This window comes from Pleurodeles waltl, chromosome 2_2 (genome assembly GCF_031143425.1).
Source record: "Pleurodeles waltl isolate 20211129_DDA chromosome 2_2, aPleWal1.hap1.20221129, whole genome shotgun sequence".
Classification (NCBI taxonomy): domain Eukaryota; kingdom Metazoa; phylum Chordata; class Amphibia; order Caudata; family Salamandridae; genus Pleurodeles; species Pleurodeles waltl.
This window is the reverse complement of record NC_090439.1, coordinates 975,764,061-975,785,465: the sequence shown is the minus strand read 5'-3', so window position 1 is coordinate 975,785,465 and position 21,405 is coordinate 975,764,061. Positions and strand designations below refer to the sequence as shown.

Here is a 21,405-nt window from a genome sequence, read left to right as displayed (position 1 = left end):
CAATACTTTACTTCCCAATGCATTTTTCTTTTCATTCTTTCATTCTTTAACATTTTTTATTTGTATGGTCATCGCTATGTGCTAAACTATTCACTTTACAGCAGTTCAAAGTATTAGTATATGTTCTCTGTACCAAAAAATATATATTTTGTGAGGATGTGTATTAAAACTACATATGTTTTTTATTCCTGTTTAAGTACACCTGCCTGCTGGAAAACATCTCTCTGTTAAAACGATATGCATTTTTGTTATTTAAATGTTTTATTGGCAGTATATTGCCAACACATTTTGTCTTATTTTTTAATTTCGTGGCATAAGCTTACATAAAATTATAAAAAATATGTAACCATTTTACCTGATTACCTAGGCAAGATATATTTTCTTTACCAATACTTGTTTTTTTGGTGTGGCTTAAGATTTTTTCAAGTTAGCAGACACTGAACTAACTATTATATTTCAGGGGACATCGGAAGTGTGCCTATAAGTACTGAACATCAACACAAACAGCTTATGCCCCACCTATACACACCACAATGCGCAAGTTCTAAGTTTGTTTATTAATTTATTAGTTGCAACGGTCACACGAGGGCGCCGATAAACAGAGGAAAAAATAAAGGGAGGAGAAGAAGTGGGTTTCAGCTTTTTTTCTAAAACTTGTGAAACTGGACATCTGGTGTAGATCTAGTGGGATGGTGTAAATCTAGCAGGTTTGAGGACCAAGATACTAAATGTTCTGCAGTGCAAGGATTGTTCTTAATACGTATAAACTCAGTAGGCAGGAGGTCCAGAGGCTTTGAATCTGAAATCAAAATACAATTTGTAATTGAACCAGATGTCAAGGTTCTAAAAGTAGGCCTAGTGCAGTCTGTATATCGACCAAAGAGTACAAACATCCCATGTTGTACCAGTATGTCTGGTCTCCACCAATGAGCAAAATTTCAGTTTTGCCCCATTCAATTTAAGAAAGTTGGTGGCCATCGAAACATGTTTTACAACAAGTCAGTCTTGTGATCAAATGTGATTTGTTAAATGAAAGGAGAAATTGAATGTCATCGGCCTAAGGGAAGCACTTTTAATAAGTACTTCCCAGTGCAGTGCTTTAATGTGCCATATTAATAAATACATTCACGTTTTTGAATTCTGAAGAGACTTTATTATAGTTTACGTGATATTTGTTGTATGACTTACATGGCAAAAATGTTCAGGTCTCGACTCATGCACTGGCTGTAAGAGTCAACGCAAACTCTTCAATCGGCTCTGGCTCGGCTTGCCCTACTGATTTGGTGAATCTCCCACCTTCTCTTTCAGGACTTAGGGCCAGATGTACCAAAGGATTTTACCCATTCTGTGTCTATGGGAAAAAGCTTTCGTACATATGGCCCTTAGGGCAGCGCCACTTTCCTTGTGCCCATTAGCGCCCCACTATTGCCACCATGTGTGCACTGTATTTAAATACCGTGCACCATGGCGCAGTGTACGGGGCAATGGCATCAGTTTTTCTGACGCTATTGATGTACTGTTCATGGTTAGTGCCAAAATGTTGGCGCTAACCCTGAACAGTACATAGGGGCCCTTTTTAAGGCCTGATCTCAGCAGGTGTTAAAAATGCTGAAAAACATGCACCAAAGAAATCTTTTAGATTTCCTTGCGCCATTTTTTTCGGCCCCTCTAATGGGTGAATGCACCCCTTGCATACATTATTCCTGGCGCAGGCATAATGTGGTGCGAGGGGTTACAAAGTGGCGCAATGCATGCATTGCGCCCCTTTTAAATCAGGTGCGGCGTTTTTGCCATATCGCCGCATTAGCGTAAACAAGTGACGCTATTGAGGCAATACCATGGTGGAAGGGGCTCTTAAGTCCGCCCCTAAAAGATTCCCTGTGCACCTTATTACAAGTGCCTTAGGATGTGAATTAATGCAGAAGGGTTTTCTGTCACTTGGTGACGTAGTGACCAGTCCGTCTAACTTTAAATTAGGCCCTTAGTCTGCAGAGCGCTCGTGACCTGGTCAGGATCCTGCACGTGGCAGCTCCGCTTACAGAACAAACCCACTGAAAAGGGATCACCAGCACGCCTTTAGTTCTACAGCACAAGACGCAGTGCCCAGTAATGCATCTATTTCTTCAAAACCCTCGGGCCATCCGTCTATCTCAGGAAGCCTACCCTTGAACAAGTCAAACAAAACTCTGTACATACAGCGGAGGTCATCATAGAATTGTTTACTTTTTGCTAAACTCATTTTAAAGTTAAACAAGAACCCGCCCTCCGTGGAAACAATAGCAGCATAGTTAAGGAAAGGAGATTACATACTGTAAGCGTCCGTCTCACATATGGGGCCCCTGGGTTCAGAAGTTCGTCTGGAGTTACTTGTTTTTTTAAAACTGTAGAGAAAGAAAGAAACAACACGTTCCTAACTTACACTTTTATTTAAATTAGAAATCTCGTAAAATAAAATACATGTATTTTTCCCCCCAAAACATGTTCACTGTATAATAGCACTTACCTTATTTATGGTCAATGGACAATATTTAGAACATCATGCCTTCCGTCGGCACAAGAAGGTAAGTATGCAGTCCGTCTAAATACATCATTGTAAACGGATAAAGAGTATACTTAACCCCATGTTGTTGGTACGCATGTAGCACAAAGACTGCAATTAGTATAACCTCGTGGCACAATGTGCTGCTACTAATTAGAAAGTGGATTTTTCTGTGAGATTTATTTCATTACAGATTTAGGTTTTGCTAACTTCTGAACTTTCATGAGGGAAGGTTATTCAAGGGGTAAAGTTTTTTTAATCGGGCCGCATTAGGCACCAAACAAAAGGTCGTAATTTGCAAAACAATACAATTTTAAGAGGTGTATTTGGCTTAATAACACAGAGCGGATGTGGCAACGACCTCCTCAGCAACATTTAGCGATGAGTAAAAAGGAAGTGGAACCGACTCATGTATGTAATTTGGCCTGGAGTGAAGCCTATTACGGGGTGGTGTATACTGCATCTCCGAATGTCCTACCTGCTACCATAAGCACTGGTGGGGGGTGCCCTTGCAGAAAACGACTCTCACTGCCACTACAGATGTAGTCAGAGACGTCCATCGTTTATTGTTACCATAAACCCCAACTGCACTCCATCGCACCCAGCCCCCCCCCCCCCCCCAGATCCATTCCCAAGCGGTCAGGTTAAACCATCACCCCTTGCAGGTAGTCAATGCAGATGTGAACCAACAGGCCTACTTGTCTGCCTGAGGTAAATGGGCGGGTGTGAGCCGTGTCTTTGTGTAGGGGTCTAGAGTAGATGATTTACAGATGTCTAGAAGGGTGGTGGGAATGGTTTCAGGAGGTCAAAGGGCAACGGCACAGGTGGACTTTCAGATCAGAGAATTCAGGGTTCCGTGCTACTGAGGGAGATGCAATGTGGAGTGCTTCAGGAGCACAGTGTTGAGGTAATGCAGCGTGGGGAGCGGTATGACTGTTTCAAGGGGAGCAGTGTGATTTTTTACGAGAAGCAGTGTGGAAGAACCCAGACTGGAAAGCAGTGCACTGGCCACATGCACTTTGAGAGTGGTAAAGACACTGGTAAAGGGGAGCAGTTCAGAAGATGCATTGTGGAGGAGTATGGTCTGAGGCGGTGCAGTATGTTGTGTTACGGTTTGCAATGGTGAAGTGTGTGAGCAGGTGCATGCGTGTCTGTGCTTTGTGCGCATAATAAAGGGAAGTGTCCAAGAGGGTCTGTCTACAATGGATCTAGGGTGGAGGAGAAAAGAGCATGGAAGTAAAGTATGAGGCAGCTGTGTTTTGGGGGTACACTGCAGTGTATCCAATCACATATAGGTGGCCACCTTTAGCTTGGCCCTATTTGTATGCCCTGCTTACCTGGGGAAATCATCTGGTTTGTTATAAGGACTCTCACCCTCTGGATGTTACTCCAGTGGTATCCTTCATCAGTCCTCAGCACAGATGCGAGTGACACAGGGGCCGAGGAATGCACACGGTTACAGCACAGGTCAGATCTTTGATGAAAGTGTGATAACAAGGCTGACCATCCCTGTCCCTACAGGGCAGGTAGTGACAAATAAATGAGCACCTCAGAAGGTTTTTTAAGTGTGTGGCATGATAGAAATCAACGCAAGAGTAAACGTAGGCTGCACCAAATGGGTGCTAACATAAGCTATAATACCCTATACATTGAATACTTTATTGAGGGATCACTGATGTTTCTGCATTACAGGAAAGGTCGAGTCTGCACCATCCTAACGTTTTTAGTTTACATGTAGGAGGGAATGTTGAAGGTTATATTCCAGGCTCACATATTTTCTTTGTAATGAAGGAACATCTTGACTCTTGTATCACCGTACTACAAAACAAACTTTATGTTTTATGCATTGCCCAACTTTATATGTGGCTCTATTTTAACTCAAAGATGGGGGCCCTCATTACGAGGCTGATGAGCTTCGGCCAAAGCAGCGGTCTGGCCGTGACATTACGACCATGGCGTTACAGCCACCGTCTGACCACCGGCACTGCCACGTTGCCAACGGCGTGGTGGTTCCGGCCGTCCCAATCAGCCAGGACAGCGCTGCAAGCATCGCTGCCCTGGGGATTATGAGTCCCCTCCATACCGGCGGTTACATGGCGGTTTCACTGCCATGTAATTGCTGGCAGAGACAGGGCGCTGGGGGCCCCATGGGAGCCCCTGCACTGCCCATGGACTTGGCATGGGCAGTGCAGGGGCCCCCATGGGCGACCCTGTCACGATTTTCACTGTCTGAGTGGCAGATAGTGAAAAGCACGGCAGATGCTGCTGTACTCAACGCACCGCAAGATTGGCGCCGCCTCTATTATGAGCCGGCGTCAATGTTGTGGGTTGTCCCCCATTGGGCCTGCATGTGGAAACTCTGTTTCCGCCCGCCAACCCAGTGGGAAACTCGTAATAGCCCTTGGGGTCAGGTCACCACACTGGCGGTTTTTTGACCGCAGGGCTTGGGCGGACTGGCTTTTCTGTCTCCCAAAGCTGCAATGAGCGCCGGAGTATGCCTGTCGCAATGACAATCATGTCATGAATGAACACCATAGTGATGTTCATGCACCCTGGACACAATAAAAAGAACAAGAGTAACAAAACTGCTGTGCTTAATCTGCACAGCTAGGGATTTCTTTCAGGCGTCAGTACATTTTTTAATATTTTACAACCAGATTTTGGTTGCATAACAATGATCCATACGATACTGATAAAGTATTTAGAAGGGTTGCACACAAAACATACTTTCTAGATACAGAATTGGTTTCTGTTTGGAATGCCATTTTACTTTTCAACTCCTAAAATTGGATTAGTACATAGGAAAACACATTGTTTTTCAGTTTACAGTAATCCAAAGCCAATAGTACCATTTGTTTACACTAGCAGGAATCACATTTTTTCTGTGATAATGTATTACAACAAACAAGGGTTTCCATAACTGCTCTAAGTACACCTGACTGCCAGGAAGCCCACTTCTGTTCTAATAAAATTATATTAAATCTTTTTTTTTAATTACATTTTTTTAATGTGTTATTGGGACCACACCTTCTGCACGCCACTGCTTCTCCTCCAGTTTTTCAAATGGATAAATGCGTTCTTTTTCAAAGGCTAATTGTACTAATTGCAGTAGACTCTCTTATAGTACAACTCACTTTTAAATGCTGCTATATTTCTAACACTTATCTTTAGCCCTTTCGATGGCCCCTAGAGCTCTCCACTCTTACCTTCTTTACTTCCCTTCTTCTTGAATATACTCCCCTCTCCCTGCCTCTGCTGTAAATTGTCTCTGATCTTCATTTGAACTCCTATTTATAACTCTTCCAGGGGCAGCTCTCGGCAAGCAGAAGGGGTGGGGCAGGAGGTGGGGGGAATTAAAATTAAATTAAAAATATATATTTTTAAAAACTTACCTTAACGCCGCGCGCCGCACCCCTCCTTGGTCTCCTCGCTGCAGGCACAGGCCCCTAGCCTGCCCTGCGCCAATCCTGACGCTGATCAAAGCAGCGTCAGGATTGGCTGGGAGTTCCCAGCCAGGGCACTCCAAGGCACATGCTGGGCTGGAGAGAGCCTACTGCACATGTGTATTTGGCCGGCACGAGAAGGCGCTCCTCTGCCCTGATGGAGGAGCCGCCCCTGAACTCTTCCCCCTTCCGGACCCTTTTTCTCATTCATCTCTGTCTACTTCTAACTTGATTGTTTTGTGTTAAAAGGCATGTCACCCTCCGCTTCACTTCTTACTTACAGCAATCTTTATACCACCATACTATTCTGATATTCTCAAACTTCACTTACCCTCAAATTTGAGGCTCATGCCCGTCATTGCTCTTAGAAAAGGTTGTCACCAAATTATTATCCATTTTATTGGACTGTATCACTATTGTTCTATAGGCTACTTACTGGTAACAGGTGCCATGCAGCTTCAGGTTGTTTCTATGTACAGTGCACTCTGGTTGAGCTACACTCTATAAAAATCCAAAATAAACACATTGGTTTGTGGTTGGAGAGTTACTGCTTGAATGATGTGTCACATTATCCTGATGAAGACCCGAGTATTTGAAAAACTGGGGAGATGAAAAGATGACAACGTTCGTATCTTAACGGTCTGTCCTATTATCATGTCTTGTTCTCGTACATAATATTTTAAGCTACATCAATGACATTCGAAATTTAACATTGCCAAAAAATGTCATCAAGGTAGATCACTACTTTGTTTTATCTGTTAAATCACTTTATCACTGCATCCTCACCTAAGTATACACAGAACCCACAGACCTTTGTTTACAGCACTGTATTTAGAAATACAAATACAACCTTGTGCATACAACTAGAAATTAATAATTGTCCCAATGTGCATCTGATCCAAACAGAATATTGCAGTGACCTTGAACCATAACAATGGCATCTCTCTGGGTCTTCTGTATCATTCTACTGCAAGAAGTGTGCAAAATACCACAGCGAGGGTATTCCTAAAGCGAACAAAGTATCTGGCCAGCTCTGCTGATTCCCACTAAGAAAAGGTATCAAATTCAAAAAAATTCTCCACAGGGCTGCTATGGAGGTGGATCATTTTTTCTCAGGTAAAACTTAATGAAAGAACTTCTTCCCAGGTCTATGTGCTTTTCATCTGATTCCTTCCTGAAAATGTCAGCCTCATCGACTGGAATGACCTACTTAACCTCATAGTTAACGTTTAAAATCCTGGCAGATCTTCTCAGCCTTTCAACCTTCCAAGATCAATAAAATGAGTACAACTGAGTTGGGCAACAATAAACATCTGTTATTCAGCATCAAAATACTCTTTTCAGTGGAGATACGCTTTACAAATAAACCTCATGTCATGTCACCTTTCAGTATTACTGCTTGGGTGACTACTATTTTTAGATGTCAAGCAGGAGTACCTGGAAGCAGATTCCCCAGAATACATGTAACATGACAGATCACCGCTTTGGTGACAAATACACCAAAACCTGTTGGTCTTCAGGCATTTCCATTTCCTGTCTGTCTATGCACAGGATTCCACCCATTGATGTAGAGTGTGCTACATAAATAAATGAAGAAATAGCACAAACACCATAATTTAAGGATAGGTAAAGCAACGTCCCTCGAACACAACTACCTTATAGAGGGCCTGACCTCTCCTGCAGGGGCCTAATAGTAACATGTTGGTTCTTTCTCCCTATCATATCACTGCTCTCTTCCTTCTAGGTGTCTTACTCACACCTTCATCTTCTGATGGTGCGTGCAAGTGGCTTATATAAGGGTAACCTACAAAAAATGAATACGCACAACTCTACTAGGGCCATTACTGCCGACCATATGAAAATAGGAAGGTTTGTGAACCCGTTTATACCTTCACATGATTGGGTTAGCCCAGAAAGTGTGCTCTTTCTCCCAAGACCAGGATAAAGAGTTTCCATTACATTCACCCTGGTGAAATGATAACTCAACAAGGCGGTGTATGCCTATCAGGTTGAATGTAGACTTCCCTGCAGAGGATACCTCACATTTTTTACTGCTCTTGTAATTCCAGCTCAACATAGGACAGAGTGCCAGCTGCACAGTCAGGCCTATCTATCACCGGAGCATTAAAAATAGCTGTGACTACCAGCAAACGAGTGCATATCTGTTACCTCCCTCAGAGATTAACGTTTCAAATGTGTTACACAGCTGTGCGATTTTTTTCACTAGTTGAAATAGTGTTTTTTCATGTCCAAATCCATAAACCTGTGATAATCTGCTCAGAAGAGAACGTGGTTTGCATCACAGAACAGAATTTTGGAATACATTATTTCTGGATCCTTATGGCGTGTGATAACAGCCAATATGTTATGCTGAGCTAGATTGAACCTTTTCAATAACATAATTACAAATGTCTCAAAATGTGTCAGACTGCACAGTGCCTGCTCATTCTCACTATTTACTCTACAAATGTTTTGGGATTAATTAGTTCTAGTTTTCTTCTCCTGTAATTTTACTGCCTCACGTATCTGGTCCTGTATTTTTTGTTTTACTAATTGTAAGGGAGTGGACAGTAATTGTAGTAAATCGTGTTCTAGGTTTTTACCTCCTGATAAGAGATGATAATAATCCACGCAAATGCAATTTTGTGAGATCTAATAATCCACGCAAATGCAATTTTGTGAGATCACCATTAGAATATCTGAGAACAGAATCCTGTATTATTGACACGTTGTACGTGGCTCTCACCAGGCGAACTATTTACAAAATGCAAAACAATACCCAAACGTTTCAATGCATTTGGTATAGTTTCCTCGATTTCTGTGACTACAATTGCTTACTTTATAGCTGTGGTTAGACATTTTGTGACTTTCAGTCGGTTTTCAGTCAGTGCTTTGTAGTTAGCCTAAAATTAACACTGATTGTATTAACCTTAAAACAATGTAGTCCGGACTGACAGTATCACTTGTTATATAAGGCAATATATAAATATATATACTGTTATCTTATTAAGCTCTTTGATGTCGGGAAAAAATGTGAATCCCTGCTGGATCCCTCTTTTTACAGCTAAGAGGATCAAATTTTGACTTTTTGCTCCCAGCTAGATCAAATTCGCCTTTTTGGTTCCTGCAACATACAATTTATCAATACCTTGGTCTTGCGGTCCTTCAATTAAAAACATACATCGTCTGAGGATTCACCCTAGTTACATGCAGGTGTAAACCGTGAGGTGAAAGACGACATGATCACATATAGGAAAAACATGGCATCGTAAAGAGACGCTGTTTGGAGAAGAGTCTAGGAAGCTGATTCAAACTGACATCCAAAATTCGTAGAGAATAAGAATATACAAAATGAATACAAGGTTTGTGCCCAATACCTCAATATCAGTTTCACTGGTATCAATTGTATTGTTTTGCAAAATACATATAGCGTCTACTACCCCTATGTGGGGCGCTGAAGCACTTGCCTACATCGGCAGCGTGCTACATGGTGTAGGGTGTGGATGGTAGTGTGTTGTCTTTGTTTTGATCATATGTGGGAATTGTTTCCCAGCCATGTGTGATGTCCGCTGAGGTGCGGTTATTGTGTTATAGTACGAAGCACTTAGCAGTGTGATGAATGAAGAGGTGTGAGAAACAGGCATGCAATTTATTGCTTTCAGTTAGCTGGCAGTTTTTAGCAGCTCTGCAGGCCCAGTTATGGTGTTTCATATGATCAAAGTCCACTTAGATTGTTACTTGACCAGGTTGCGCATTCTGAGATATTTTGTTTAAAGTGTATGGTCCTGACCAGGCACAGGTTGGAGAGAGAATTAGTGGAGGGATCTGCTCGGACAGAGTTTGTTAATATAATCCCATATCTGATTGTCGGTGTGAGATGTCATGAAGTGGTTATAGTGTGTAGCTTGTTGGGATCTCTACTGGTGGACTAAATTAAAGTCCTCCAATGGCCAGCAGCATGTGGAAGGTGTCTTCAGTTCTTTCATAGCTGGTCAGATGGTGATGGGTGGTTAATGTTGTGGACTAGTACTCTACTGAGCCAAGGCTAGGACCCATGACAATTTTATCTTATACGAGTATAAGATTGTCACACAGTGTAAATCAATTGTTATGCAATATACACTTGACTGCCCAACCACTGAATGTTATTTTAGTGTGGGCTCAAGAAGGCTATGTGTTGTATTGCAGTTATAGTTATATAGCAAGGCATTAAAGCACTTTACTCTGGGCAGAGTGGTATTCCAGAACTCAACGTTAGTTTTTTTCCCCAGTGATTACTGCTTGTTATTGGAATTAGTTTACTCCAGTTTCTGAGTGGTAGATTAAATTAATAGGAGTTAGGGGTGATTGTTGGTGGAGATAGGAAATGTCAATTCATGCACATGGTTGGCACTAATAATAGATGAGCAGCAGGTATTAATTATTGTCAGTATGCAGAGGTATGAATTTTAAAAGGACAGGTTGTGATCTTTGAAATGAGGCGTGGGCATTTTGCAGAAATGCAATGATAGGGATTAAAGAAGACATGCTTGTGACTTGTAAGCTCTGCTCAGAAAGAGGAGAGGTGTGCAGAGGAAGGAAAGTAAGCAGAGGGTCATTTGAAGAAAAGGACAGGAAATAGTTTGAAGTTTTAAGGCAATGCCAATTTTCCTGTGAATGGAGAGGAAGCTTTTTTGAGAATGCACAAAATCAGAGGATGCAAAAACTGAAGGGAAACATTATTTGCATGTGAGGCAGTGCTATATTAGATGGTTTTGATACACACTCCAATCAGACAAAAATGTTATTCACTAAAAAGCTACCTCCAGAACACTGCTTCAGCAAGAATAGCTGATCAGCCTGGGGGGTGGAAGCGTAAGGTAATGGCTCACAGAATATACAGGGAAATATCCAGAGGTATAGGCATCCCGAGAGAGTGAATGGGGTAAATAAAGCAGGCATCGAAGGGAAACTCTGTAAATGAGTGGGATGTTTTCTGAAGTTCTCCCTTAAAGGTTTGGCTATGAGTATTAATTACAAACACAAAATGGGATGCCCCTGGTTGTGGCATGGCACAAAATGGGAATAGAGAAACGTCGCACACAGTGGAAGGGTATTTCCTCCATTCCTATGCCTTGAGGGTGGAGACCAAAATAATGAAGTGGAGAGGGTCTAAAGCCTACTTTTAGGCATTCTGTTAACTTGGTTAGCAAGGCGTTGCTAAATAGTTTTTTCTTGGGCGCTAATGTTTGGCAGATGGTAAGCATGAAGTGCGGTGTGGGATTGGACTTTCTGCTGTGGGAGGATGTTTCTAAGCCTGGCATGCCCTTTGTCTGTCCCTAATTGCTGCTTCAGAAATATGAAATGTGGTTTCCTCTTGTGGATATTTTGGGTGTTTTATTGATGATAAAGGAACAAAAATAACCTTACAGATTAGTGAGCTAGTATCATTATCATTTCAGTGGACAAATATGAAAGTTTGTGAGGTGATGGAAATATGTTACATCCAGATATTTCACGCAAAAGTTAGGAAGAAGAGACTTATCAGGATATTTTGAAGGTTTTACATACTTTTTTTAACAAAATGGGGACACATCATTACCACTCTACTGCGACTGACTGCTAGTCAGGTTGTCATAAAGCGCCAGGCAGGCTCAACAGACATTAGAGCATTGTACAAGAGCGGCAGATATGTTTTACATGGGGTTAATCGGTGTACAAGTACACTGGTTGTGATGCAGACAAACAGGTACAACAGAAGGAAGGGGAGAGACAGTATGAACAGCGCACTGTGACATAGAGAAAAATGATACAGGACCCCTAACCCTATTTACAAAGCATACACTAGAAGGGGCTAGGAGGCTAAATAGATGCAAAGGTTTGAGCCCCAAACTGACTTGTACCATAAGATAAAGTAAAGAAGCAACTTCGAACAGAGGCAGTGACTCACAACAGTCATTTACAATCTAGTGACTGGGTAGCCTAAATAAAGAAGTCAGTGTCTGAGCAGAACATTAAACAGGAGCTGGTAGGCAAAGATGGAGAGACGAAGAGACCAAGGAGGAGAGAGTAAAGCTTCAGGAACGGAGAAATTAGGGGGAAAAAAACAAAAGGAGTGAGGGAAAATGGTTAGCAACTAGAGACCTTAATAGGGAAAACACAGATCTTGATGGTGAGCTGCAGATTGGTGTGTTAGCATAGGTTTAGCGGATATACGTTAGACTGGAAAGTGTCAGTTAGGCAGAAGTAATTTACAATTCCTTTTGAAGATCAACTGTGATGCTGTCACTCGAAGTTCTTCGGTTAGGGGCAGGTTCAGATTTTGGGGGCAAATCCTGACGTGCTGTCCCACAGGGATGTACTGGTCAGAAATAAGCTGTGGCCGGTGGGCTCCAGAAATTATTATGTTTCCAAATAGGTACTTGGATAACCTGGACCTCAGTATTTCAGAGCAATGCAGACTGGTTTGGGTATTCGTCCACCAGCCTCCCAGGTGTCAACTGAAGACCAAACACTGCCATTTCCAGGTAAGACAAAGAGGCTGCCTGCTGGCAGCCCATTGGTGGAGTAGAGTGGAAGTCCTACAAGCCTGCTTCCATGGGGACAAATGCCTCTTCTACAAAAAGACTCGGCCCATCACCCACACCAACGGGGTCTGAGGCAAGGGGTTTGAAAATGCAGCGCTCCTTCCTCACAGAAGTTGACTCAAGGTCAGGCACCACCATTTTCAGTTCAGGCATAAAGCCTGCCCACTGATAGCTCATGGGTAGGCCAGACAGAAAGACTAAACCAACTGCTTCCCTGAGGCCACAGGCCAAGGAGCAGCACACCACTAAGCAGACCCATCACCAGCACTCTCCACCCCAGCGAAAATGTAAGCATCCCGGCGGTCGGCTCCAAGCCAGGTTCGAGATGGCGCAGGTAATGCTGGAGGCAAAAGCAGAAATTTATGGAATTCTGATTGATTCAGCAAGTGCTCTAAATTTCTTGCAGGGTTTTTCTGTGGAGCAAAGGACTGCCAGTAGTTCTCAAGTGGGTTTCTGAGAATACAAAGATCTCTCTCTCCCTTAGGCTGAAATAACGTGTGCTGGCAGTGATGAGGTTCGTTGGAAAATCTGCTGGGTGGGCGCAATGACTGCCAATAGCCACAACAGAATGCAGGATCCCAAGGCAGGTGCAAAGGCAGATACTAGTTAGTCACTTCATGGGCATTATAAAGTATCTGTATGAACAGCTGTTCAAGAGTGGAAGACAAAGTAGCCCTACTCCTAGCTGGACTCTATAAGTTACTTTTGGTTTTAACACAAAGTTCATACAAAACATGTGAATGTAGATTTTTCTGAGACTCCTTTTAATCTACTTCCTCAAGACAGCGGCAAAAGATCATGGCATCCGCATGTAAGTGTGGCAATAGGAAAGGACCTGGTATTCCTGGACCATCAGAAAAAAAAAAACAAGAACTGCAGTTGCCGGGCGCTAACAATGCTAGCTTGCCTATTTTTATGCCAAAATATTGTCCATTTTAACTTCCTGGTCAAACAATGAAAGTACTCCACTCTGGGTTTCAAAGAGATCTGCGATAGTTCTACTACCAAGGATCTACACGTAAGCTGTTGAGTGGTGGCCCATGGTACCAATAATCGAATGCAACATTTGGCTCCAAGATCACTGCATGGTGTCACCATTTTCTCCTGGTGGCCTCTCCAAGGAATAATCCTGGAAGTACTAGTGTTATTTAAATGGGTCTATTCCTGGCAGGGGGAGGGAACGTGTCCCAAAACGATGTAAGGTTTGTGAATGTTGGCTTACAAATCTCTGATCAGAAGTAGCTGACTAATTAGAACAGCCTTCAAGATATTGAGTGTAGAAATTAGAGATCTTCCTGAAAAGGAACAAATTAGGTTATGATGTAGCAAATTTAAATAGCAGAAATGACTCCTAAAAACCGACCCAATGTCCTAACAAGACAATTAACAGGACTTAATTGGAAATTCCTAGATGACATAATGACACAGGCGTAGAAAAAGCGATAAAACATCTAAGGATTGTATCTGACTTTCGTTGGATCCCTGCAATACACATGTTGTCTATTTTCAATGCCAAATTTCTACTAGCTGATGTGAGGTAAGTATGATAACCCAGCCATAAAGAATGACTTAAGTAAACACATCAGTATAAAAACTCAATTTAATACGCTCTGTGCACTCAGATCATAGCGGGGCCAAAACAGAAACGAATAACATCACTACTGTTAACGCCACTGTATTGGGAAGAGGAGAGGATGAGAGTAAATAAATGGTTTTACTGCGACGAAAAAAGATTTGTATATCCGCGAGCGCGTTAGTGAGCCATGAATCTGTCAAATAAACATAACACATTGCACTATCAAGGAAACGGAAAAGTAAATGGGGCTGTTCAGCTGTAGTGTCAAATTTGCAGCTATTTTAGAACTTTATGATTTGTACAAACAAGTTCTTCAAATAAACTATAAAAATCTTGAAAGGTACGGTCTTCGTAAGTGTTTTAATGAGCACCACGCCGTGCGAACAACAACCACTTAAGGACAGCTGCATAATGTACCATTGATGCAGCACAAACAATGCCTGATGTGCATATAGGTTCTGTTGCATTATTCAACGAGTGCTCTGCTGATACCGAAGTGCAGACGCTAACGAGAACTAAATGCAGTTTGTTGTGAGCTAATGGATAGCTACACTGAGCAGAATTCACGACAGTGTGCAGTACTTGACTTGGTAACAGGAATGTCCTTGTACGATGTAGCAAAGGATATTAAGATTTATCTATTTTCTTTATAAAAAAAAAAAACATTATCCTATCAACGTAATATATTAGAACCTTGTGACATTTTGGGTGTGTCGAGACCTCTCGAATGCAGATTGTGGATTTAGAAAGAAAGCTCTAACTTGATATTTTTATTAACACGGAAAGCAGATGCAACCTTAGGCACCAATGTAGGACGTGTTCCCAAACCCATTTAATTCCTAAGTATTTGTGGAAACGAATCCTTGTACATTCGAGCCTGAAGTTCTTTTAATCTGTGCCATGCTGTGGAGGGGTTCTGAATAAGGGTTTAACATATTTACCCCCTATACAATCACTTTATAAAATGTGAAATATATTACTTCCATTTCCTGTAACCATGCAGTGTGGCTATCCACCCCAAAGTGAGTCAATCAGGATTTAAAAAGCGCAGCTAATCACCCGATCGGGTATCCAGGTACTTTCAGGTCCTGGAGGCTTATTCGAACAGCCAGGTCTTGAGGGCCATTTGGAATTCCGGAAGTGAGGTGATGGTCTGGAGGTGTGGGGGGAGGCTGTCCCAAGTTTTTGCTGCAACGTGAGAGAAGGAGTGTCCTCTACTTCTGCTTCGGTAGAAGCGGGAAGTATGGGCAAGTGAAAGGGAGGCAGAGCGTAGTCTTCTTGATGGTTGGTGGAAGTTCAGGCAGTGGTTGATGTACACGAGTGCTAGAAATGGGGTCTTTGGTTGACAGTCAGGCTACCCCCGTTCAAGCAAGGACCCTCACTCTAGTCAGGGTAAAAGAGAATCACCCTCAGCTAACCCCTGCTTACTCCCTTGGTAGCTTGGCAGAGCAGTAGGCTTAACTTCAGAGTGCTAGGTGTAAAGTATTTGTACCAACACACACAGTAACTTAATGAAAACACTACAAAATGACACAACACCAGTTTAGAAAAATAGGAAATATTTATCTAAACAAAACAAGACCAAAACTACAAAAATCCGACATGCACAAGTCAAGTTATGAATTTGTAAAGATTAAACTCAAAAATAGCGCTTAGAAACACAAAATGCTTCAATGAGGTGTTAACACGGCATAGTGACGGAGTCGTTCCCAACCAGCCGACACCAGCGGCGCCGGAGACGGAGTCGCGTAGACCCCCAAGTACAGTACCTTTGGTGAAGAGTGAAAACAAGTCGATGCGCGAAGTCGGCGATCGCGGCGTCTGTGCGAAAAGTTGAATCCGTGCACTTTGAGCGGCGTCGGTCACGACGTGGTGCGGGGACTTCCACAGAGTCATGGAGTTCAGATGGGGCTGCAGCGGCGTCGGGCCTATGAAGGTCGTCGCGTTCCAGCGAAGATCACGGAGTCAGTTGCAGGCGGCGTCATCAGATTCAGCAGCGGCATCGGTCCAAAGTCGATTTCCTTGGATTTCCACCAGCTTTCCTTTCAAGGGCCCAGGGACTAGATAGGGCACCACTTGTCAGAGCAGGAGTCTCTCCAAAGACTCCAGGTGCTGGCAGAGAGAAGTCTTTGCAGTCCCTGGGTCTTCAAACAACAGGAAGCAAGCTCTAAATCAAGCCCTTGAAGATTTCTTCACAAGATGGAAGGCACACAAAGTCCAGTCTTTGCCCTCTTACTCTGGCAGCAACTGCAGGATAGCTCCACAAAGCACAATCACAGGCTGGGCAGCACTTCTCCTCAGCTCTTCAGCTCTTCTCCAGGCAGAGGCTCCTCTTGATGTCCAGAAGTGATCTCAAATCTGTGGTTTTGGGTGCCCTTCTTATACCCAATTTCCCCTTTGGGTCCAGCGTGTGTCCTGCGGTGTGTTTAGGGTTGTGGACGATCTGGGTCAATACTGTTGAGGGGTAGTGCAGTGTTGTTGTCGTTGGGGTAATCAATGTGGAAATTTAGGTCACCAAGGAAGATGTAATCCTTGGAGTCTAAGGCTAGGTGTGTAATGAATTCTGCAATGGTGTTGCAGAAGCTGGAGCGCGGGTCTGAGGGTCGGTATGCGAGGGTGCCTCTGATGGTTGTTTTGTCGTCCATGTGGAGCTTGAAGTTGAGATGTTCCATGGGGGGGAGGGATGTTTTCAGTGGTGGTGGTGCACTATATGGTCTCTTTGTGGATCATGGCTGTTCCTCCCCCCAGCTTGTTGGTGAGGTCCTGGTGAGTGATATGTATCAGTCGGGGTTCGCTGTGGCAATGTCTGGGGCGGATGTGGGGTTAAGCCAGGTCTCGGTAAGGAAGAAGATGTCGGGTGCAAGGGTGGTAATGAGGTCCCATAGTTCGGCAGAATGTGTGCATAATGAGCATGTATTGAGAAGGGCACATTTGAGTTGGTGTTTTTGATCAGGTGGTGTCTGTGGTGTGTTCGGGGTGGGGCTGGTCGATGGGTTGGTGTGTGTGGTGTGGCAGGTGAAATTGCAGTGGGTGCAGGTAAAGGGTCCTAATGTGAAGCGTAGGTCAGCGCGGTGGCAGTGTTTGTTGCGGCATCCGGGTTTGAGGGTGTAGTGCTCGGCAATGGTTTATCTTTGTGGGGGAGGAAGGGATCCTGGCACTGGGAGCAGCCCAGGCATGAACGTGCGCAGATTGGCTTGCTTTTGGTGCACCTTCGGCGTGGTCGCGCTACAGCCTGCATTAAGTAGGTCCTGGGGTGGGCAAAGCTTCTTTTGGCGGGCAGAATGGTCAGTGGGAAAACCCAGTCAGAAAAACCTCGGCAGGAAACCCAGACAGCTGTGGTGTCACTGGATCAGTCTGGAAAAGCAGGAACTGGAAATCACAGGCAAGTGGCAGGCTAGGTGTCTAGGTGCCTACTAATGTGGACGTGCTTTGGCCTACATTAAGTAGTTTCTGGGGTGGGCGGGACTTCTGTTGGCAGGAAGAACAGTGAGTTGGAAAACTTGGTTGGAAAAACCCTGGCAGGAAAACCCAAGCAGCTGCGGTGTCACTGGATCAGTCTGGAAAAGCAGGAACTGGAAGCCACAGGCAAGTGGCAGTCTAGGTGTCCAGGTGCCTGCTCAGTTACTTAGTTGTGACTTCAGTAAACATAGAAAATATCATAATATTCATTGAACTGTGATTTCTGCTCACACAACATGGCACAAACCAGTGCCACTTTGATGGTGATTTGGTAATTTCCACTTTGGTTTGTTCCACTTTGTTTGCTAGTTTTGTTTCTGACCTCCTTGAGAATCTACATTCACGTTATGCATGCCCTTAGATTAACAGAGAAAACACCAAAAGGCAGAGCCTGGGCAATTGTAGATTTCCTAAAATGTAAATAAATGTATCTATCTGTCGGAAGTCCGATACTCAGAAAAGATTGTGCTGTCTTGACCAAGCTGTACTTTTTCTCTATTGAGTGTGTGTATTAAACAGTTGTTTTCTGCTGCCATGTTTTATGTGACTTGATGCGCATCTATTGTGGTTGCTTCGTGACACATTTTCCGTGCTGAGACTGAGGAATATAGGGCCATATGTACTAAAGCATTTTCCCGTAGACACAGAATGGGTAAAACCCTTTGATACATCTGACCCATAGTTTGTTCTCCTTGCTTATTCAAGTAAAATGCTGATTGTGGCCTATGTGGTTCGACAATTGAATCTGGCAGGCTTTAAGAACACCTACCCCACTGTTTTCATCTGCAGTATATTGCAAACTCTCTTGTGGGGTCCATTGGTCAGAGACGGTAAATTAGCTCAAGCGCACAGGGTTGCAGTGAATGGAAGTATGTGGGATGAGAATGATGTAACTGCCAGTAATACATGTTTGCCCCTCCCTAACTCTAGAGAGTTGTGCTCTCAGTTTTACACCTACTGGAATCTACCAGTTGATTCTACTCTCTCACCAGTCACCAATGAGCCATTCTTGCAAAGGTCTCACCTGTAGCTTAGCATTTAGTTCCATGCTAATACAGGAAGCCATTATGGACAGATTTAATTGCTCTTTTCAGTGCCAGAAATTCTCTTCAGTGTCAGACTACCCACAGCTTTCACCATATCTGTAACAAACCTCAGAAATTACGTCTGCAGTGTGGGGCTGAGGTTGATTTCTGTAGGGTGACAGTAAAGCTGAAGCGGTACAAATGTTGTACTGTTCTGTTAATACCATTCTCGTATTTTGTAAAGAATCCTCAGTGGTGACTGGGTTTGTCAGTGAACTACAAGGTAGCCTGCTAATTTTAGGGCTACTCTGGCTGCCACGATGAAGCAGTCAGGGAGCTTAACACAATGCATCTGAAATCTTGTTATGTAATATGAATTTCCGTAGTGGTACATCCCCCAAATCCTAAGGAGACTGTCATGCTACCTTGTTACATCCACTCATGCAGTGCAACGAGGCGCTGGTTTGGATGTTTTTGCAGGGCTACATTGAGTTCCCAGTCCGGCCCTCTTGCACTTCCATGACAAATTGAAAAGGTTAGAAACAGCTGTTTCACCTCTGTGCATAGGGGTGCTGCCACAGCCAACAACAATATGCTGTGGCTGATGGCATTGCTTCCCACATATCACAAAGAACAGGTGTTTTCAGTATTTTAGATCCACTTGGGTGTGGAAGAATAAATCCATGCTAGTATTGCTAGGAAAGGATTCAGTTCACCACAGATGGATGTTGCCTTCTAATGATGCGAACCCAATATTCCACATGTACTTTGATGCCAATGAGTTTCCTAAAATTCCTAATACTGTACTGTCCATTCCTGAAGCCGTCCTGCACTGCAGTAGTCTTTAGATTTTGTTAGTAGTTATATGACGTTGTGGAGATGCGCGGAGGACAGTCAGCATCAGAGCCGGCCTTGGCAGGCTCAGCTCATATAACTTGTCCCTAGGGATGATCATTCCAGATGCTGCATTGGGTGTGGAAATAAGGGTGGAGTTCAAACTCTCCTAGGAACATCTCTATTCTATTGATCCCAGCACATGAAAGGAGCTCATGTGAACTTGGTACTCACTACATCTACTTTTAAGTAGCAGTGGAGCATAATTAGGGCATCCTCCAAGGTACCCTTTGTGGACAGTGTAGGATGGGGATGGAGTACAGACTGCCTCTACACCTGGGTAGAGTTACTTTTGGGGGTTAATGTCCATGTAACATTTATAAGAAAAGGGAATTCCATCAGATAGGTACACTGGCTGGGTACTCAGGGACCATTTCTTTTAGGGCTATTCCTAACATATTTCACACAACAACTTTTCTCCTTGATTTCTCTGAATAATCCCAGGAATAATCAAAGGTAAATCCAAAAGTTAGTGTCTATAGATAGGCAGGAGGCTCCCTTTAAACTCTAGTGTCCCTTTGGTGAGTATCACATAGACAGTCAATACTCTTGATTTGTCCACTGGGGAAAAAGGCAATCGTTAAGCTACTGGAGAGCGAAGCCTCAGTCCTGATTTGAGCTCCCACGCAGTCAGCACAATCTAACACCCAGAAGAAAACAAAGGTTTCTGTTTTACAATTTTGAGTAAGTTTACTGCTTTGTTACATTTCGGTATTCATCTTCGCCATGCACTGCTTATGACCTCACATATTTTATCATTCATAAAATGTTGTTCAACAACATTGACAACATGGCTGATGGCATCTGAAATGACAACACGTCAGCAGGGAGCCAGTTATAGTTACTTGAAATAACTATGACCGGTGGCTTTCAGTGTTTTTCTAGTTTAAACGTCACTATAGCCTTTGTTTTTGTCAGTGAATGTGTGTGTGTGTGTTTAGCCTCCCTTAACCACTACCCATCCCTAAAATTACTACCTCCCTTTACCGCTGCCCACCCCTAAAATGGAAAATTACCCTTACCTCACTTTACCGCTGCCCACCCCTAAACTCTAAAATGACTCTTAGCTCCCTTTACCCACTGCACACCCCTACACCATAAAATTACTCTTGTCTCCCTGTACCACAGCCCACCCCTAAACCTTCGAAATGACCCATACCTCCCTTTACCACTACTCACCCCTAAATACTAAAAGTACCCTACCTGCCTTAACCACTGCCTACCCCAAACCTTAAAATTACCCTTAGCTCCCTTTACCACTGCCCACCCCATAACCCTAAAATTACCCTTACCTCCCTTTACCACTCTTCACCCCTAAAGTCTAAAATTACTCTCACCTTTCTTTAGCAATACCTGCACCTAGAACACTTTTTTAAAATAACATAATAAATATTTTATTTAAACAAATACATGTGTGATAAAGGCATGTGTGTTAAAGACACAAATACTTAACTTCGTAGTATATACTTGTGTGGTAGAGGCTGCACAGTAAAGGCATTGTGTGGTAAAAACTGAGTTATAATGGCGGTTTCCCCTCAGCAGCTGAATTAAAATGAAGAGAATGCATGTGTCCCAAGGAATTGTTTTACCCTTGCATCTAGAAACATTTGAGTGGATGAAACCCTTCAGGGGAGTAAGGCTAGAGACCGTAGCTGAGCAAGGCAGGAGAGCAAACTGTCTTAGTTTTGCAGCTGTAACCTCAAATTTTGCACTGTAGCAAGATAAACCAGGAAAAAGTGCTTATTGCGTCAGGACTACACAAAGCATGCACTATTTTCTTTTCTTAAGCTCAATGTGTCCCCAAACATTCAGGAACTGCTCCTTGGATACCAGTTCCTGGGTTCAAGTGGTAAGATGCTTTTCCCCACACACATTCAGGGTTGCATCCAAAATTGTGAGTGTA

At 43.3% G+C, this 21,405-nt stretch overlaps 1 protein-coding gene across 3 annotated transcripts in view; it reads right to left on the bottom strand.

Moving 5' to 3' along the window:
* The window catches only part of DEPTOR (DEP domain containing MTOR interacting protein), a 524,264-nt gene that overhangs the window by 80,302 nt on the left and 422,557 nt on the right, over nucleotides 1–21,405 (bottom strand). For all 3 annotated transcript variants that reach the window (XM_069220677.1, XM_069220676.1, XM_069220678.1), the window contains one exon: nucleotides 2,311–2,381. In XM_069220677.1, coding sequence (XP_069076778.1) covers nucleotides 2,311–2,381 — 71 coding nt within the window. The remainder of the gene's footprint in view (nucleotides 1–2,310; nucleotides 2,382–21,405) is intronic.